Source organism: Hypanus sabinus, chromosome 26, assembly GCF_030144855.1.
Source record: "Hypanus sabinus isolate sHypSab1 chromosome 26, sHypSab1.hap1, whole genome shotgun sequence".
Taxonomy (NCBI): Eukaryota; Metazoa; Chordata; class Chondrichthyes; order Myliobatiformes; family Dasyatidae; genus Hypanus; species Hypanus sabinus.
In genome coordinates this window covers 2305909-2324403 of record NC_082731.1, presented here as the reverse complement: position 1 = coordinate 2324403, position 18495 = coordinate 2305909, and the positions used below count along the sequence as shown (strand labels likewise).

General features: G+C 47.6%; 1 protein-coding gene across 1 annotated transcript in view; it reads right to left on the bottom strand.

Moving 5' to 3' along the window:
* Nucleotides 1-592: 592 nt before the first annotated feature.
* The window catches only part of LOC132381762 (calpain-8-like), a 284308-nt gene continuing 266405 nt past the window's right edge, over nt 593-18495 (bottom strand). The window contains exons 15-20 of the mRNA XM_059951334.1: nt 10151-10212; nt 9962-10033; nt 7493-7571; nt 6932-7045; nt 4566-4618; nt 593-3383 (exon numbers count right to left, since the gene is read on the bottom strand). Of these exons, the coding sequence (XP_059807317.1) occupies nt 3357-3383; nt 4566-4618; nt 6932-7045; nt 7493-7571; nt 9962-10033; nt 10151-10212 (407 nt within the window). The 3' untranslated portion in view covers nt 593-3356. The remainder of the gene's footprint in view (nt 3384-4565; nt 4619-6931; nt 7046-7492; nt 7572-9961; nt 10034-10150; nt 10213-18495) is intronic.

The window sequence follows — 18495 nt, the reverse complement described above, 5'->3', positions numbered from 1 at the left end:
TTGGGACAATCTGCCTGGGGAATCTGCTCCACTATTCCATCATATAACCATATTATTTTTAATTACAGCACAGAAACAGGCCATCTTGACCCTTTTACTCCATGCCAAACACTTACTCTCACCTAGTCCCACCAACCTGTACTCAGCTCATAACCCTCCGTTCCTTTCCTGTCCATATACTGATCCAATTTAAAAAAAATGAATATATCGACCCCGCCTCTACCACTTCTACTGGAAGCTCGTTCCACACAGCTACCACTCTACTATGACTGATTTGTTATCTCTATTCACCTGCGTTCTCCTTGTAACCCTTGTTGCCCGGACTAACCACGTACCTATCAACCATTGATTTAAATTTACTCAATGGCGACCTCCACAGCTGTCTGTGGCAATGAATTTTATAGATTCACCACCCTCTGCCTCTTATTTGTGGTAATATTACTTGATGCGTTGTGTGCATGTAAGTATATGTTCCTTCATCCGGAGGAAAATTGCTTTGTCTGTCAATATATTTGTATGCATTTGAATGACAATAACCTTGACCATGCTTTATAATATTTATTAATGAATGGATATATTCCATTAGCTCAGTTATGGCTGTTAGTGTAAACATTTAATGAAAGTGTAGATATATTAAGAAATGCATGTCTAGCGATATGATATGGCTTACACAAAAATCAGCAGATGACTCTGGGTACAGGAATGCCCTCTTTTCTAGATTCCATGTTCCAGATTAAGTGCTTTACAACTGTATTAAGCAGGGGCTTAATTTCATTGCTAATCCCATCACAATTATGAGGCCGCAGCAAGTGTGTAAACTCTTGTGACCTTTTCGCTGACTTAGTCAGCTTCTGCAGCACTTTGGAGCAACCCTGACTGGGGGAACTGTGACCCACCAGAAATAGGAAGAGGAAAGGTTACATATCTCTTTGTGCCTGTTCCAGCTATGAGTATGATTTTAGCTAATGGTACTGTGGTGAATAACATATACCTGTCTGGACAAGCCCCCCCACTGACTTCTCCCACTGACCCCGGTATAAAGACGATTGAGGCCTCAGCCCTGCCCTCAGTCTCCAGGAAGCAGTGTGGTGGTCAATTGCTGCTTGTGCTTTCTTCCAGCCAATAAAAGCCTATATCTTGCCTCACGTCTCCGAGAGTTATCGATGGTGATTCAGGTACATGATGCTATCTTGTTCCCACTCATCCCTCTATCGTGAAGAAATAAACCCACACCTTTAGCAATATATTTGATGACTTGGTGAAAATAGATTGTGTTGAGAAATGTTGATTTAATTTAGAGATGCGGCTCAATAAGAGACCCTTCCACCCCAATGAACCCATGCTATCCAATCACACCCATGTGACTTGAGTAGCCAGATGATGAGAGGCATTGATCATGTGGATAGTCAGAGGCTTTTCCCCACGGCTGAAATTGCTAACACAAGAGGGCACAGTTTTAAGGTCCTTGGGTGTGGGTACAGAGGAGATGTCACGGGTAAGTTTTTTACTCAGAGAGTTGTGAGTGCGTGGAATGGGCTGCCAGTCACGGTGGTGGAGGCGGATACGACAGGGTCTTTTAAGAGACTCCTGGATGTCAAGAAATATATAGGGCTATGGGTAACCTTAGGTAATTTCTAAGGTAAAGACATGTTCGGCACAGCTTTGTGGGCTGAAGGGCCTGTAGATTCTCTATGTTTCTATCTTCTCAGAGCCACCATTGGGCAGGAGATACAGCATGATGTCCCACATCACCAGCTTCAGGATCAGCTATCAAGATGCTGCACGGCCCTAAGCACAACCTCAGCAATCCAACACTATGGCCACTTTAACATAGAATAGTACAGCACATTATAGGCCCTTCGGCCCACAATGTTGTGCAGACATTGCTTTTTGTTCCAATTGTACTTTCTTGTAAAAATTGTGTATAATTTTTGTTTTTCTTAAAATTGTATCAGATTTTATGTATCTGATGCTGTCAGTCTGATGATGTGTATCTGATGCTGTGAGTCTGATGATGTGTATCTGATGCTGTGGGTCTGATGATGTGTATCTGATGCTGTGGGTCTGATGATGTGTATCTGATGCTGTGAGTCTGGTGCTGTGGGTCTGATGATGTGGGTCTGATGATGTGGGTCTGATGATGTGTATCTGATGCTGTGAGTCTGGTGCTGTGGGTCTGATGATGTGTATCTGATGCTGTGGGTCTGATGATGTGTATCTGATGCTGTGAGTCTGGTGCTGTGGGTCTGATGCTATGGGTCTGATGCTGTGGGTCTGATGATGTGTATCTGATGATGTGGGTCTGATGCTGTGGGTCTGATGCTGTGGATCTGATGCTGTGGGTCTGATGATGTGTATCTGATGCTGTGAGTCTGGTGCTGTGGGTCTGATGCTGTGGGTCTGATGATGTGTATCTGATGCTGTGAGTCTGGTGCTGTGAGTCTGGTGCTGTGGGTCTGGTGCTGTAGGTCTGATGCTGTGGGTCTGATGATGTGGGTCTGATGATGTGGGTCTGATGCTGTGTATCTGATGCTGTCAGTCTGATGCTGTGGGTCTGATGATGTGTATCTGACGATGTGTGCCTGTGATGGTATGGCAAGTAAGTTTACCATTGACTTGTGCCTATGACAATAAACTGAAGTTTGACACCTTCCTCTTACTTTAATGCTGCGCTCTCTAGTTTTTAATATTATAACTGTGGGGAAAAGATTTTGTCTATCCACCCTATTTATGCTTCTCTTAATTTACCATTCATCCATCAGGAGGTCAAATTCCACCATTACCAGTACTTAAATTCAACGCACACTGCAATTAAAATGTGAACTCAGTCCAAAGACAGATATGTGCACAAGAGTTGTTGTTCAAAGAAAAAATAACATGGTCTCTTCTGTCGTTGAAAAAATCTGCCACCTTACTTGTCTGACTGACTATATATTTCAACTTTACTTGAAAAAGGGCCAGAAGGAGACGATTCGACCTCATGGTTGATCTACCCCAATGGCATTTCCCTGCTCTGAGCATCTGTGCCTCAGTTCCTCAAATATCCACAAAGTTCTTCTTGCCTCATTAAAGGAAGGACATGAATGCTTTAGAGAGGGTGCAGAGGAGATTTACCAGGAGTCACCATGATTAGAGAGCATTTCTTCTGAAGCTAAGGCTTTTCTCTCAAACAGGGTTTGGCTTTAATGCTGGGCTTTTCAATCTTTAAAACAAAACAATCATATCTTCGCATGAATATATTGTGCCAAAGCAGTGGCTATCAAAAAGCTGAAGATCTGAATTATAACTGAGGTTGGATTTCCATTTGAATTGGGATTCTCCAGACAGTCCCAGGTGGTTCCTGGGATCCCCGCACCTTAGAGGCCAATAAAGAGTAGCAGCCACTGCAGAGAGAGAGAGAGAGAGAGAGAGAGAGAGAGAGAGGGAGAAGGAACAAGTGTCACTTGGGACAGTGGCTCCAGTCTCCATTCACCATCCAACCCACACTGGGCCTGTACACCATCCCCCAACACCTTTCCAGAGTCATATGGCCACTCCTGTCCTGGGTGAGACGTACACCCCTGTCCTAAATGGGATTGGTATTCCTGTCTCAAGGGAATGGTCACTCCTCTCCAGAGTGAGATGGTCATTCCACTCAGTGTGCAAAAGTCATTTCTCTCTGAGTGAGATGGTCATTCCACTCAGCGTGGAATGGTCACTCCTCTCCAGAGTGAGATGGTCATTCCACTCAGCGTGGAATGGTCACTCCTCTCCAGAGTGAGATGGTCATTCCACTCAATGTGCAAAAGTCATTTCTCTCCGAGTGAGATGGTCATTCCGCTCAGCGTGGAATGGTCACTCCTCTCCAGAGTGAGATGGTCATTCCACTCAGCGTGGAATGGTCACCCCTCCCCAGAGTGAGATGGTCATTCCACTCAATGTGCAAAAGTCATTTCTCTCCGAGTGAGATGGTCATTCCACTCAGCGTGGAATGGTCACTCCTCTCCAGAGTGAGATGGTCATTCCACTCAGTGTGGAATGGTCACTCCTCTCCAGAGTGAGATGGTCATTCCACTCAGCGTGGAATGGTCACCCCTCCCCAGAGTGGTATGGTCATTCCACTCAGTGTGGAATGGTCACCCCTCTCCAGAGTGAGATGGTCATTCCATTCAGTGTGGAATGGTCACTCCTCTCCACAGTGAGATGGTCATTCCACTCAGCGTGGAATGGTCACTCCTGTCCAGAGTGGTATGGTCACCACTGCAACAAGAAAATTACCACTCATCTCTGGAATGTGATGTTCACTCCAGTTCTGGATTATATGGTCATTCCTGTCATGTGTGAGATGATCATTCCTGAACCAAGAGAATGGTCACTACTGTCTGGAGTGGGATTGTCACTCCTATTACAAGGGGATGGTCATTACTGTCCTGAGTGTGCTGATTCCTGTCCAAAATGACATGGCACTTCTGTCTTAAGAGGATGGTTACTCTTGTCCCGAGAGGAGTGGTAACTCTATCCCATGCAAAAATGCCAATGACGTCTGAAATGCGATGGCTGCTTCTACAACATGCCATGGAACCCACCTCTTCCACACTCCAGCTTTCTCTGGTCTCCTTCTTCAGCTTCTCGAACGTTTCTGAAAGCAGGCAAAGCAGGTTAACAGGGTACGGGTGGACGCTGAGTGTGGGATGGGGGAGGAGGAGGCGATGTCAAAGGGAGAGAGACAGAGAACGGGTTTGGAGAGGTGAGGAAGATGTGGGGACGACATGGACATACTGGGGTCCAGATGGTGTGTGTGTGAAGAGGGAGTGTGAGGGGTGAGGAGTTGGGATGATGGGGAAAGCATAGGCGGTGTTGAAGGTGTTCAGTGTGAGGGGTGAGGAGTGGAATGGAGGTGCTGAGGGTGTCGAGGAAGAGTGAGGATGAGGAGTTAGGATGGAGAGGAAAGCATAGGTAGTGCTGAGGGTGTTGAGGTAGTGTGAGGGGTAAGGAGTTAGGATGGAGGAGAGAGCACAGATAGTGGTGAATGTGTCGAGGGAGGGCAAGGTGAAAGGTCTGGACAGATGACGGGGTGGTTAGGTCTGGAGGTGAATGAGGAAAAGGGGAGGGTGTTGAGGTGTGCCAGGAATGTCTGAGGTAGAACAGGGCAGGTGAAGCAGGTAGAGGGGGGAGGGTGTAGGGGATGGGTGAAGGTGGAGAGAATGGAGGAGGCTGGAGGGTGATAGAGACTGGAGAGAGGGTGAGGATGAATTGGAGGAGGTTGGGGAAGGTTGAATGAGGATATTGGTGAGGAGGGAAAGGGGAATGAGATGGGTGTAGCTGGAGTTTGTGAAAGACAGGAGAGGGGAGTGATGTGAGAATATTGAAGAGAGGTAAAGGTGTTGACAGGGGTGAGGGTGGTGGATTGAGTTTGGAGAGGGGATGGGGAGCAAATGGTGTGGGGAGGGTGAGCTATAGGGTGGGAATGAGTGTGAGAAAAGGAGAGGATGAGAGTAGGAAGTGTGAGGTGAGGGTGATGAGAGGGTATTGGTTAGAGAGTAATCATGAGAGTGTAATTGTGGGACGGTAATGGTGAGAGAGTAATAGTGGAATGGTAATGGTGGGAAGGTAATGGTGAGAGGGTAATGGTGAGAGTGTAATTGTGAGAGGGTAATGGTGGGATGGTAATGGTGAGAGGGTAATGGTGAGAGTGTAATTGTGAGAGGGTAATGGTGGGATGGTAATGGTGAGAGGGTAATGGCGGGAAGGGAATGGTGAGAGTGTAATTCTGAGAGGGTAATAGTGGAGGAGAGGTGGGAAGGGTTTAAGAGTGTGAGGGAGTTGTGGAGGGTGGAGGAGGTGAGGCTTTGGGGATGATTGTGGAGTATGAGGGGTTGAAGCTGATGGAGGAGGTGAGGGATTGGGGAGAGTTGAAGAGGGTGTATGAGTTAAGGTGAGGGATTTGAGAATGGAGGAGGGGAGGAACTGGGGAGGGTTGAGGAGAGTGGAGATTAGGGTTTGGGGAAGATAGAGAAAGGGAGCAAGTGAGGCGGTTGAGACAGCTGGAGGAATTGAGGGGTTTGAGGAAGGTAGAACAGTGTGAGGGGATTGAGAAGGGTGGAGGTGGTGAAGGATTGAGGAGTGTGGAGGATAGTGAGGGGGTTGAGGAGTGTGAAGGAGGGCGGAGTATTGAGGAGTGTGGAGGATTGTAAGGGGGTTGAGGTGTGTGGAGGTGGTGCGGGGATGAAGAGCTGTGGCGGATACTGAGGGAATTGAGGAGGGTAGAGGAGTGAGTGGTTTGAAGAGTGGAGGATAGAGAGGGCTGACGAGTGTGGATGAGAGCAAGGTATTGAGGAGTGTGGAGGATTGTGAGGTGGTTGAGGGTTGCGGAGGAGGTAAGTGAGTTGAGGAGTGCAGATGAAGTGAGGTGATTGAGGAGCGTAGAGGATTACGAGGGGATTGAGGAGTGTGAAGGATTGCGAGGGGGTTGAGGGTGTGGAGGAGGTAAGTGGGTTGAGGAGTGCAGATGAAGTGAGGTGATTGAGGAGTGTAGAGGATTGCGAGGGGATTGAGGAGTGTGAAGGATTGCGAGGGGGTTGAGGAGTGTGAAGGATTGCGAGGGGGTTGAGGAGTGTGAAGGATTGCGAGGGGGTTGAGGGTTGCGGAGGAGGTAAGTGGGTTGAGGAGTGCGGATGAAGTGAGGTGATTGAGGAGTGTAGAGGATTGCGAGGGGATTGAGGAGTGTGAAGGATTGCGAGGGGGTTGAGGAGTGTGAAGGATTGCGAGGGGGTTGAGGAGTGTGAAGGATTGCGAGGGGGTTGAGGGTTGCGGAGGAGGTAAGTGGGTTGAGGAGTGCGGATGAAGTGAGGTGATTGAGGAGTGTAGAGGATTGCGAGGGGATTGAGGAGTGTGAAGGATTGCGAGGGGGTTGAGGGTGTGGAGGAGGCGAGGCTGAAGGGGCCACACTCACGGAAGAGCTTCTGCAGTTTGGTGGCGCAGCAGATGAAGTGACTGAAGTCGAGGGTCCCATCTGTCTGGTGTCGGAGCCACAGCTGCTGGTACAGCTGCGAGTTCAGCTCGAATCCTGGGAGCACAACCGTCACTGAATGTCTGGGAGCCCACCTCATCCCCATCCCTCATTCCTTCCCCACGCACTCCCCCACACCCTCACCCCTATGCGTAGCCACTCCCTCACCCTGATTCCTTCCCCACCCACTCCTCCACACCCTCACCCTCCCCTCACCCCTATGCCCAGCAACTCCCTCACCCTCATCATCATCCCTATCCTTATCCACTCCCTCACTCTCACCTCTATCCCCACCCACTCCCTCACCCTCATTCTTTCCCCACCCACTCCCCTACACCCTCACCCCTATCCCTCTCTGATTCCACCCTCCCTCTTTGCCTCATCCACCTTTCACTGTTTCATCTCCTCTCCCATACCCTCAATTTCCCTCCCTCTCTCCCTCCAAATTGCAACCCCTTCAAGTGGGGATGTCTCTGACCCATCGCTCCCACCCTTACCCCTCACCTGCGTGGGTCAGGGCAGGTCGGAGGTCACTGGAGTTCATCAGCCCAGACTCAGAAGTGGCGTAACGGTCAAAGATCTCCTGTGCTCAGAGAGAGAGGACTTTCACCATGAGGGTCTCCAAAACTGGCCCCTACCCTCCCCTCCCCTCCCACAGCAACAGTCCATCTCCCTCACCAAACCCTGCTCCACTGCAATCATCACTCTGCCTGTCACCCCTCCTCAAACACCCCATCCTCTGTCAACTCCTCCTCCGTCATCCCCTCCCTATCACCCCCTGCACGGTCACCCACTCCCTATCACCTCCTCCCAATCACCCTGCCCTCCATCACCCCCTCCCAATCACCCTCTCCTCCATCACCCCTCCCTATCACCCTCTCCTCCATCACCCCTCCCTATCACCCTCTCCACTGTCACCCCCTCCCTATCACCCTCTCCACTGTCACCCCCTCCCAATCACCCTCTCCTCCATCACCCCTCCCTATCACCCTCTCCTCCATCACCCCTACCTATCACCCTCTCCACTGTCACCCCCTCCCTATCACCCTCTCCCTATCACCCTCTCCCAATCACCCTCTCCTCTGTCATCCCATCCACTGTCACCCACTCCCAATCACCCTCTCCTCCATCACCCCCTCTCTATCACCCTCTCCTCCATCACCCCCTCCCTATCACCCTCTCCACTGTAACCCCCTCCCAATCAACCCCTCCTCCATCACCCTCTCCCTATCACCCCCTCCCTATCACCCTCTCCTCTGTCATCCCATCCACTGTCACCCCTCCCTATCATCCTCTCCTCCATCACCCCTCCCAATCACCCTCTCCGTCACCCCCTCCTCTGTCACCCACTCCTTATCCCTTTCCTCCATCACCCTCCCTATCACCCCCTTCCTTCAGCCCCTCCTCTGTTGTCCCTTCTCCAGCAATCCCTCCCCATAACACACTCCCATCACCTTCTCTGTTCATCCCTTCTCCATCACCCCCATCACACCTCCCACCACCCCCTCCAGTCGTCCTTCCTCCATCACCCCCTCCAGTCACCCCTACTTTGTCACATCACCTCCTTCACCACCTCACCATGATCCCCTCCTCCATCACATGCTCCTCTTTCACCCTCTCCCCATCACCGCACCTCCACTCACCCTCCTCACTCCATCACCTTCACCCTTACCCCCTCCTCCCTCCAGCTCTCCACTCTAACTCTCCCTCCTCATTCTATCTCTCCACCACCCTCCATTTCCCTCCTCCCTCCATTTGCACTCACCCTCACTTTCCCTCCCCATCTCCCCATCATCATTCACTTTCCTCCCACCCCCATCTCCCCTACCCTCCAACTCTCTCCTCCCTCTAACTCCCCTCAATCTTTCCACCCTTCCTCAACTCCACCTCCACTCTCGCTGCACACTCCACCTCTACAGCCTCACTCTCCCTCTTCCCTTCATCTCCCTCACCCTCCATCTACCTCCTGCCACCAACTATCCACCCTCACCCTCCCTCCTCCATCCATCTCCCCATCCCACTCTCCCTCTCAACCCCCCTACCTCACTCTCCCTACCTCTACCTCACCACCCACACTCTCCTTCTTTCCATCTCCCCCCACACCCTCTCTCTCTTACCTCCATTAACCTCTCGCTCATGTTCCCTCCTCCATCCATATCCCTGCTCCCTCACTGCCTCTTCTTCCTGCATCACCCTCACCCCCTCTCCTTCCTCCCTCCATCTCCGTCTCTCCCTCAGCCTCCTCCCTCCATATCACCAGCCACATTTTCCCTCCTCTTTCCATCTCCCCCTAAACCCCACTCTCTCTCCTCCCTCCATCAACCTCTTCCTCACACTCTCTCCTCCATCCATATGTCCCTCTCCACTATTCCTCATCCCCACTCTCCTCCCCAACTCCATTTCTGTCACTACTCCTTTATCTCCCTTCCCTCAATTTCCCTCCATCAACCTCTCACTCCACTCTCTTCTTCCCTCCATCTCCCACCTCTCCCTCACTCTCCTCCCTCTATGTCACCCTCTCCTTCTCTCTCCCTCATCACCCTCATTCCCACTCTCCATCCTCCCTCCATCACTTTGTCTCTCCTCCCTCCTCCCTCTGTCCATCACTATTCTCCAAACTCCCACCATCTCCCTCACACTCCCTCTTTCCTCCCCCTCTCTGTTGTCCCTCCTTCTCAGCCTTTTCCTCACTCTCCCTCCTCATTTCATATCACCTTCCTCACACTCCCTCCTACCCCATCACCCTTTCCCTCACTCTCCTCCTACCTCATCTCACTCTCTGCCTTACTCTCCTTCATCCATCACCCTCACCCCACTCTCCCTCACTCTCCGTCCTCCCTACATCACCCTCATGCCCACTCTCTCTCCTCCATCCATCTCACCCTCTCTCTCACTCTCGATCCTCCCTACATCTCCTCCTCTCCCTCACTTTCCCTCCTCCCTCCATATCTCCAGAGTGAAGGGATGGTTCACCTGCAGTTTGTGGATATGAGCCCTGATTAGCTTGGCCTCTCGAAGAGCCAGCCGCCCCTGCTCACCAGGGTCCTGTGGGCAATGTCAAGGATCAACCTCATCTCTCGCGGAGTCTCCCGTCTGCCTCTCCACGTACACTGACCCACCCCTCCCCCTCCCCCTGGGTCAAACAGGCTGAAGCAAGGATACATTGACGGTGAATGCCAGGCTGCAGCAGGTGTCCAGACTCAGCTGGAAACGTTTCGGAGCCTCTGTGGAGGGAGGGAGCGAGAGAGAGAGAGAGAGAGATGGTGTGAAAGCAGAACCAATGGCTCATCAATAATATTGTGACTCTCAGCTGGGGAAAAGCAAACAGACGCTCAGAAAGCAAAATCAGAGGTTGACAGAGAGGTAAACAGCAACATTCCTGAAATGTAAGGACTAGTCAGCCCCACCCCATTCATTTTAGATCCTGCCCTGGCTGCTCTTTCACCTTAACACAGATTTCCTGCACTGCCCCCACAACCCCTGCTTTTGTCTTGACAGTAAGTGAGCCCCCATGGTGGGGGGAATTACAAAGATCCTCACCCTTTCAGGAAGAGATTCTTCATCTCCGTGCTGAATCCCAGACCCCTTCTTTCGAGCCAGACAACCCAGCCAGGTGAAACAACAACTACCCAGATCCCTGTCAGAATTCAAAATCCTTTTGGAGTGAGGAGGGGAACTAATATTTGGCCCATTGAGCCCAGGTCTCACTGCATCGAAAGGCCCAGATAGAGTGGATGTGTCCTACAGGGGAGAGTCTGGGACCAGAGAGCACAGAAGAACATGCCTTCACAATTGAAATGATGAGAAATTTCTTTAGCTGGAGTGTGGTGGATCTGTGGATATCATTGCTACAGATAGGTGTAGAGGCCAAATCATTGGATATATTTAAAGAGGACGTCGATAGCTTCTTGATTAGTCAGGGTGTCAAAGATTACGGGGAGAAGACAAGCCGTGATGAGGCTGTGGTCCTCTTGGAGGTAAGGTAACGAACAAAAGCCGATGAACACATCTTTAAGATGTGGGAGGAAAGACCTGGGGGAAATCTGGAGATCACAGACAGCACCTGAGGTCAGGATCAAACCCTGGCCTCTGGAGCTGGAAGGCAGCTGAGGTGGTTTTGTGTGAAGCAGGAGGATTTTTGTTTGTATTCACTTACATTGGTGGCATTTGTACAGGATAGGTCCCACACCTACAGGTTCAGGAGCAGTTGTTACCTCTCAACCATCAGACCCTTGAACCAGTGTGGACGACTTCACTCACCATCGGAAACCTATCTAGTGCACCCTCTCCACATCCACCCTATCTATCTAGTCCTTTCAATAATTGATAAGTTTCAATGAGATCTCATTGCATTCTTCTAAATTCCAGTGAGTACAGGCCCAAAGCTGCCAAACGCTCCTTCATTCCCAGAATCATCCTTGTGAACCTCCTCTGGACCCTCTCTATTGAATACACATCCTTGCTGAAACTGTTGACAATACTATCTTTCTCTGTCTCTCTTTTTCTCTGTCTACCTGTCTGTCTGTCTGTCTATCTTTCTAACTATTTTTCTGTCTGTTTCACAAACACGAGAAAGCCTGCTGATGCTGTACTATAGAAAGGAATAGATATTTCGAGCTAAGACCCTTTATCAGGACTGGTCCTTTCCATAGATGCCCTCTGACCTGCAGAGTTCCTCCATCATTCCCTCTGTTTGTATGTTTGCTTGTTTATTTATTTATAAATGAATTAATGTTTGGATGTATGTTTGTATGTTTGTTTATTTATAAATGAATGTTTGTATGTATGTTTAGTTATTTATTTATAACCATATAACGATTACAGCACGGAAACAGGCCATCTCGGCCCTTCTAGTCCATGCTGAACGCTTACTCTCACCTAGTTCCACTGACTTGCACTCAGCCCATAACCCTCCATTCCTTTCCTGTCCATATACCTATCCAATTTTCCTTTAAATGAAAATACTGAATCTGCCTCTACCACTTCTACTGGAAGCTCGTTCCACACAGGTACCACTCCGAGTAAAGAAATTCCCCCTCATGTTACCCTTAAACTTCTGCCCCCTATCTCTCAAATTATCTCCCCTACTCTCAATGGAAAAAGCCTATCCACGTCAACTCTATCTATCCCCCTCATAATTTTAAATACCTCTATCAAGTCCCCCCTCGACCTTCTACTCGCCCAAGAATAAAGACCTAACTTGTTCAATCTTTCCCTATAAATTAGGTGCTGAAATCCAGGTAACATTCCAGTAAATCTTCTCTGTACTCTCTCTATTTTGTTGACATCTTTCCTATAATTTGGTGACCAGAACTGTACACAATACTCCAAATTCGGCCTTACCAATGCCTTGTACAATTTTAACATTACATCCCAACTCCTATACTCAATGCTCTGATTTATAAAGGCCAGCACACCAAAAGCTTTCTTCACCACCCTATCCATATGAGATCCCACCTTCAGGGAACTATGCACCATTATTCCTAGATCACTCTGTTCTACTGCATTCTTCAATGCCCTACTATTTACCACATATGTCCTATTTGGATTATTCCTACCAAATTGTAGCACCTCACAGTTATCAGCATTAAACTCCATCCACCATCATTCAGCCCAGTCTTCTAACTGGCCTAAACCTCTCTGCAAACTTTGAAAACCTACTTCATTATCCACAACGTCACCTACCTTAGTATCATCTGCATACTTACTAATCCAATTTACCACCCCATCATCCAAATCATTAATGTATATGACAAACAACATTGGACCCAGTACAGATACCTGAGGCACACCACTAGTCACTGGCCTCCAACCTGACAAACAGTTATCCACCACTACTCTCTGGCATCTCCCATCCAGCCACTGTTGAATCCATTTTACTACTTCAATATTAATTCCTAACAATTGAACCTTCCTAACTAACCTTCCGTGCAGAACCTTGTCAAAGGCCTTACTGAAGTCCATATAGACAACATCCATTGCTTTACCCTCGTCAACTTTCCTTGTAACCTCTTCAAAAAATTTAATAAGATTTATCAAACATGACCTTCCACACACAAATCCATGTTGACTGTTCCTAATCAGACCCTGTCTATCCAGATAATTATATATACCATCTCTAAGAATACTTTCCATTAATTTACCCACCACTGACGTCAAACTGACAGGCCGATAATTGCTAGGTTTACTCTTAGAACCCTTTTTAAACAATGGAACCACACGAGCAATACACCAATCCTCCAGCACCATCCCTGTTTCTAATGACATTTGAAATATTTCTGTCAGAGCCCCTGCTATTTCTACATTAACTTCCCTCAAGGTCCTAGGGAAAATCCTGTCAGGAACTGGAGATTTATCCGCTTTTATATTCCTTAAAAGCGCCAGTACTTCCTCCTCTTTAATCGTCATAGTTTCCATAGCTTCCCTACTTGTTTCCCTTACCTTACACAATTCAATATCCTTCTCCTTAGTGAATACCAAAGAAAAGAAATTGTTCAAAATTTTCCCCATCTCTTTCGGCTCCACACAGAGCTGTCCACTCTGATTCCCTAAGGGACCAATTTTATCCCTCACTATCCTTTTGCTATTAATATAACTGTAGAAACCCTTCGGATTTATTTTCACCTTACTTGCCAAAGCAACCTCGTATCTTCTTTTAGCTTTTCTAATCTCTTTCTTAAGATTCCTTTTACATTCTTTATATTACTCGAGCAATTCCTTTATTCCATGCTGACTATATCTATTGTAGATATCCCTCTTTTTCCGAACCAAATTTCTACTATCCCTTGAAAACCATGGTGCTTTCAAACCTTTAACCTTTCCTTTCAACCTAACAGGAACATAAAGATTCTGTACCCTCAAAATTTCACCTTTAAATGACTGCCATTTCTCTATTACATCCTTCCCATAAAACAAATTGTCCCAATCCACTCCTTCTAAATCCTTTCGAATCTCCTCAAAGTTAGCCTTTCTCCAATCAAAAATCTCAACCCTGGGTCCAGTCCTATCTTTCTCCGTAATTATATTGAAACTAATGTCATTGTGATCACTGGACCTGAAGTGCTCCCCAACATATACCTCCTTCACCTGACCTATCTCATTTCCTAACAGAAGATCCAACACTGCCCCTTCTCTAGGCAACACGAGTAAATCTGCAGATGCTGGAAATAAATAAAAACACAAAATGCTGGCAGAACTCAGCAGGTCAGACAGCATCTATGGTGGAAAATTAAAATTTCTCACAATCACAACCCTGTGCTTACTACAAATATTTGCTATCTCCTTGCAAATTTGCTTTTCCAATTCTCGCTCCCCATTAGATAGTCTATAATACACCCCTATAAGTGTTACTACACCTTTCCTATTCCTCAGTTCCACCCAAATAGTTTCCCTAGACCAGCCCTTTAATCTATCCTGCCAAAGCACCGCTGTAATATTTTCTCTGACAAGCAACGCAACATCTCCCCCTCTTGTCCCTCTGATTCTATCACACCTGAAGCAACGAAATTCAGGAATATTTAGTTACCAATCACACCCCTCCTGCAACCATGTTTCACTAATAGCTACAACAGCATATTTCCAGGTATCAATCCATGCTCTAAGCTCATCCACCTTTCTTACAATGCTCCTAGCATTAAAATAAATGCATTTAAGAAATTCTCCACCTCTTCCTCTCTGTTTATCTCTAACAGTACAAAGAACTTTACTGTCTTCTTTTTCTTCCTTCTCCCATACATCTATTCCTACACTCTGGTTCCCCTCCCCTCTCATATCTCATTTAAATCCACTGGAGCCCCTCCAGCAAACCTACCTGCAAGAATACTTGTCCACCTCCAGTTCAGATGTAAACCGTCCTGCCGGAACAGGTCCCACCTTCCCTGGAAAACTGCCCAATTATCTATAAATCTGAAGCCCTCCCTCCTGCACCATGTCTTCAGCCACGTGTTGATCTGCACTATCTTACTATTTCTAAATCCACCTGCACGGGGCACTGGAAGCAATCCTGAGATTGCTATCCTGGAGGTCCTGTCCTTTAACTTGGCACCTAGCTCCCTAAACTCACCTTTCAGGACCTCCTCACTCTTCCTACCCACGTCATTGGTCCCAACATGGACCACGACATCCGGCTGCTCACCCTCCCTCTTGAGAATACTGAGAACTTGATCCGAGATATCGCGGATCCTGGCACCAGGGAGGCAATAGAGCATCCGGGATTCTCGATCTCTTCCACAGAACCTCCTATCTGTCCCCCTAACTATCGAATCCCCTACCACTACTGCTCTCCTCTTTTCCCTCCTTCCTTTCTGAGCTGAGCGTCCAGTCTCGGTGCCAGAGACGCAACCCCTGCAACTTGTCCCTGGTAGGTCGTCTCCACCAACAGTATCCAAAACGGTTTACTTATTGTTGATGGGAACAGCCACAGAGGGGCTCTGCTCTTCCTATCTATTCCGCTTCCCTCTCCTGACAGTCACCCAGCTACCTGTCTCCTGACTCTTAGGGGTGACTGTCTCCCTGTAACTTCTGTTTATTTCTGCCTTTGCCTCCAGAATGATCCGAAGTTCATCCAGCTCCAGTTCCCTAACTTGGTTATAAATGAATGTTTGTACGTAAGTTTATTTATTTATAAATGGATGAATGTTTGTATGTATGTACGTTTATTTATAAGTGAATGAATGAAGTGATTGTGTTTTTTTGTATTTACACAATTTGTTGTCTTTTGTTCATAGGTTGATTGCCCATCTTTGCTTTGTCTGTCATTTTTCATAGATTCTGCTTTTACTGTGAATGCCTGCAAGAAAATGAATCTCAGGGTTGCTAGTGGTGACGCATACATACTTTGATAATACATTTACTTTGAACTTTGCACTTTATTACCGATCCTTTGCGACGCTGGTGGTCGGTCTTCTCGAGCCACTGTTAAAGGGCCTCCCACAAAGCTAGTGCCCGTGACCACGAAGCTCCAGTGAAACATTCCCATCTGACGGTGGCGCGTAATGTGTATTTATTTCATTATTTACAGATACAGCCTAGAACAGGCCCTTGGACCCCACCCCCCAATTTAACCCTAGGCTAATCACAGGACAATTTACAATGACCAATTAACCGGTACTCCCCACCGGTACGTTTCTGGACTGTGGGAGGAAGTGAGAGCACCTGGAGAAAACCCATGCAGTTCATGGGAAAGACATACAAACTTGCTTAGAGACGATGTCAAAATTGAACTCTAAACTCTGTCACCCTGAGATGTAATAGTGCCATACTAACCACTAGGCTACTAGAACGCCCCAAATAGTTTCCATGTTGAATCCATGAGACAAACAGCTAGAGGAACAACACACACAAGGTACAGGAGTAACTAACTCAGCAAGTCAGGCACAGCATCTGGGGGGAGTGGCCGAGATACAGAGATTGGAAGATGATCTGAACACGGGAGGGACTGCAGACACTGGAATCTAGTAAGGAAGGTGATAAGTGGAACTAGATAAGAAATGGAAAACAGATTAGGTTCCTATCTTCTGTTTATACAGGAGCATAAAAGCCTAGAGAAGCAGTTTCAACAACAGCTTCTAACCCCGGAACAATCCAGCTCATCGTAATCTTGCACTTCATCATTTACCTGCATGTACTTTTTGGGAGCTTTTACACTTTATTCTGCATTGTTATTGTTTTCCTTTATTCTATCTCAATGCACCGTGGAACGATTTGATCTGCTTGAACAGTATGCATGACAAGCTTTTCACTCTATCTTGGCATATGCGACAATAATAAACAAACCAAACCCTTCTTTCACATCTCTTCCTGGTGGTGCTGCTATGTTTTTGGATTCTCTGTTGCTTCATATGGACACTTTACTCTTTCTTTTTGCCTGACAGTTTGAAACTGCACAATAATCTTCACACCATTCTGCTGATATACGCCTGTGGTTGTATTTATTGTTGAATATATTTTCACGGGCAGTCTTTACACTGTGAGCTTCAATTGAACATTGCACTCTGGTGCACTCTAATCTGATATCTGATCTAATTGGAATACCATTGGATTGTAGACTTTCCAAGTGGGTAGCATGGTTGCGTAACGGTTTGGCCAACACTTACAGCACTGACGGTAAGATTGGAATTCAATTCCTGCCGCTGTCTGTAAGGAGTTTGAATGTTCTTCCCACGATCACATGGGCTTCGTCTGAGTGCTCTGGTTTTCTCCCACAGTTCAAAGCCGTACAGTTAGGGTCAGTGAGTTGTAGGCATGCAATGTTGGCACCGGAAGCTTGCCCGACATAATCCTCGCTGATTTGGACACGAAGGCCTCTTGCCACTTTTCACTGTATGATGTGATGTATGTATGATGCATGAGGGGTGATTGATAAGTTTGTGGCCTAAGGTAGAAGGAGTCAATTTTAGAAAACCTAGCACATTTACACACTTAGTCCAGCGGTCGTGGAGCAAATGGATCCCTTCTTTGTAGAAGTTAGCATTTTGGACCTTGAGAAGTGGTCCACAGCATAAGGTGATTGATAAGTTCATGGCCTAAGGTAGAAGGAGATGAGTTATTAACGAGAGCTGTATAACTCATTTTCTACCTTAGGCCACAAACTTATCCATCACCCTGCCATGGACCACTTCTACAAAGAAGGGATCCGTAAGCTCCACGACCGCTGGACTAAGTTTCTACACGTAGGAAGGGGCTATGTTGAAAAATAAATGTGCTAGGTTTTCTAAAATTGACTCCTTCTACCCTAGGCCACAAACTTATCAATCACCCCTCGAAAAATGCTGATCTTTTTTTTCAAGTGGAACAAGAGCTGCTCTTCCTCTAGCCTCATTCTGGTAGTGGAAGAGGTGTGGGAATGGGAAGGGGAGTTGAGGCAACCAGTATCTGGGAGATCTGGATGGCAACTGAGGACAGAGCACAGAAGTTCCACCGAACAATTGCCCAGTCCACACTAGGGTCTCGCTGACATGGGAGAGGCCACATCGGGAGCAGGTGAGGATTCAGGAGGTGCGGGGCAATGCTTGCCTCACTCAGGGGGTAGTTTAGGTGGTAATGAGGGAGGAGATGTAGGGTTGAGTTTTACGCCTGGTGTTTTTACAGGCTTAAGTTGTCAGGATATGGTAAGGAGTGGTGGGGAGGGATTCACAGAGGGAGTGGTCACTACAGGAGTTCAGCATTTCACCAAACACTGTAACAAACTTTACAGATACATTGTAGGAGGTATCTCAACTAGTTGCATCATGACCTACTACAGCAGTTCCAACACAAGAATACAAGAAGCTGCAGAGTGCAATGGACACATCCCGGTCCATCATGGGTACAGCATCTCCATCGCTGACAGTATCTACAGGAAACACTATCTCAAGAAGGTGGCATCTGTCATCAGGGATCCCACCATTTGGGCTTAGCCCTCTTGTGGGCAGGAGGTATATGAGGTTGAAGTCCCACACCACCAGCTTCAGGAACAGTTACTTTCCTTCAACCATCAGGTTCTGAACAATCCTAACATCAGAAAACCA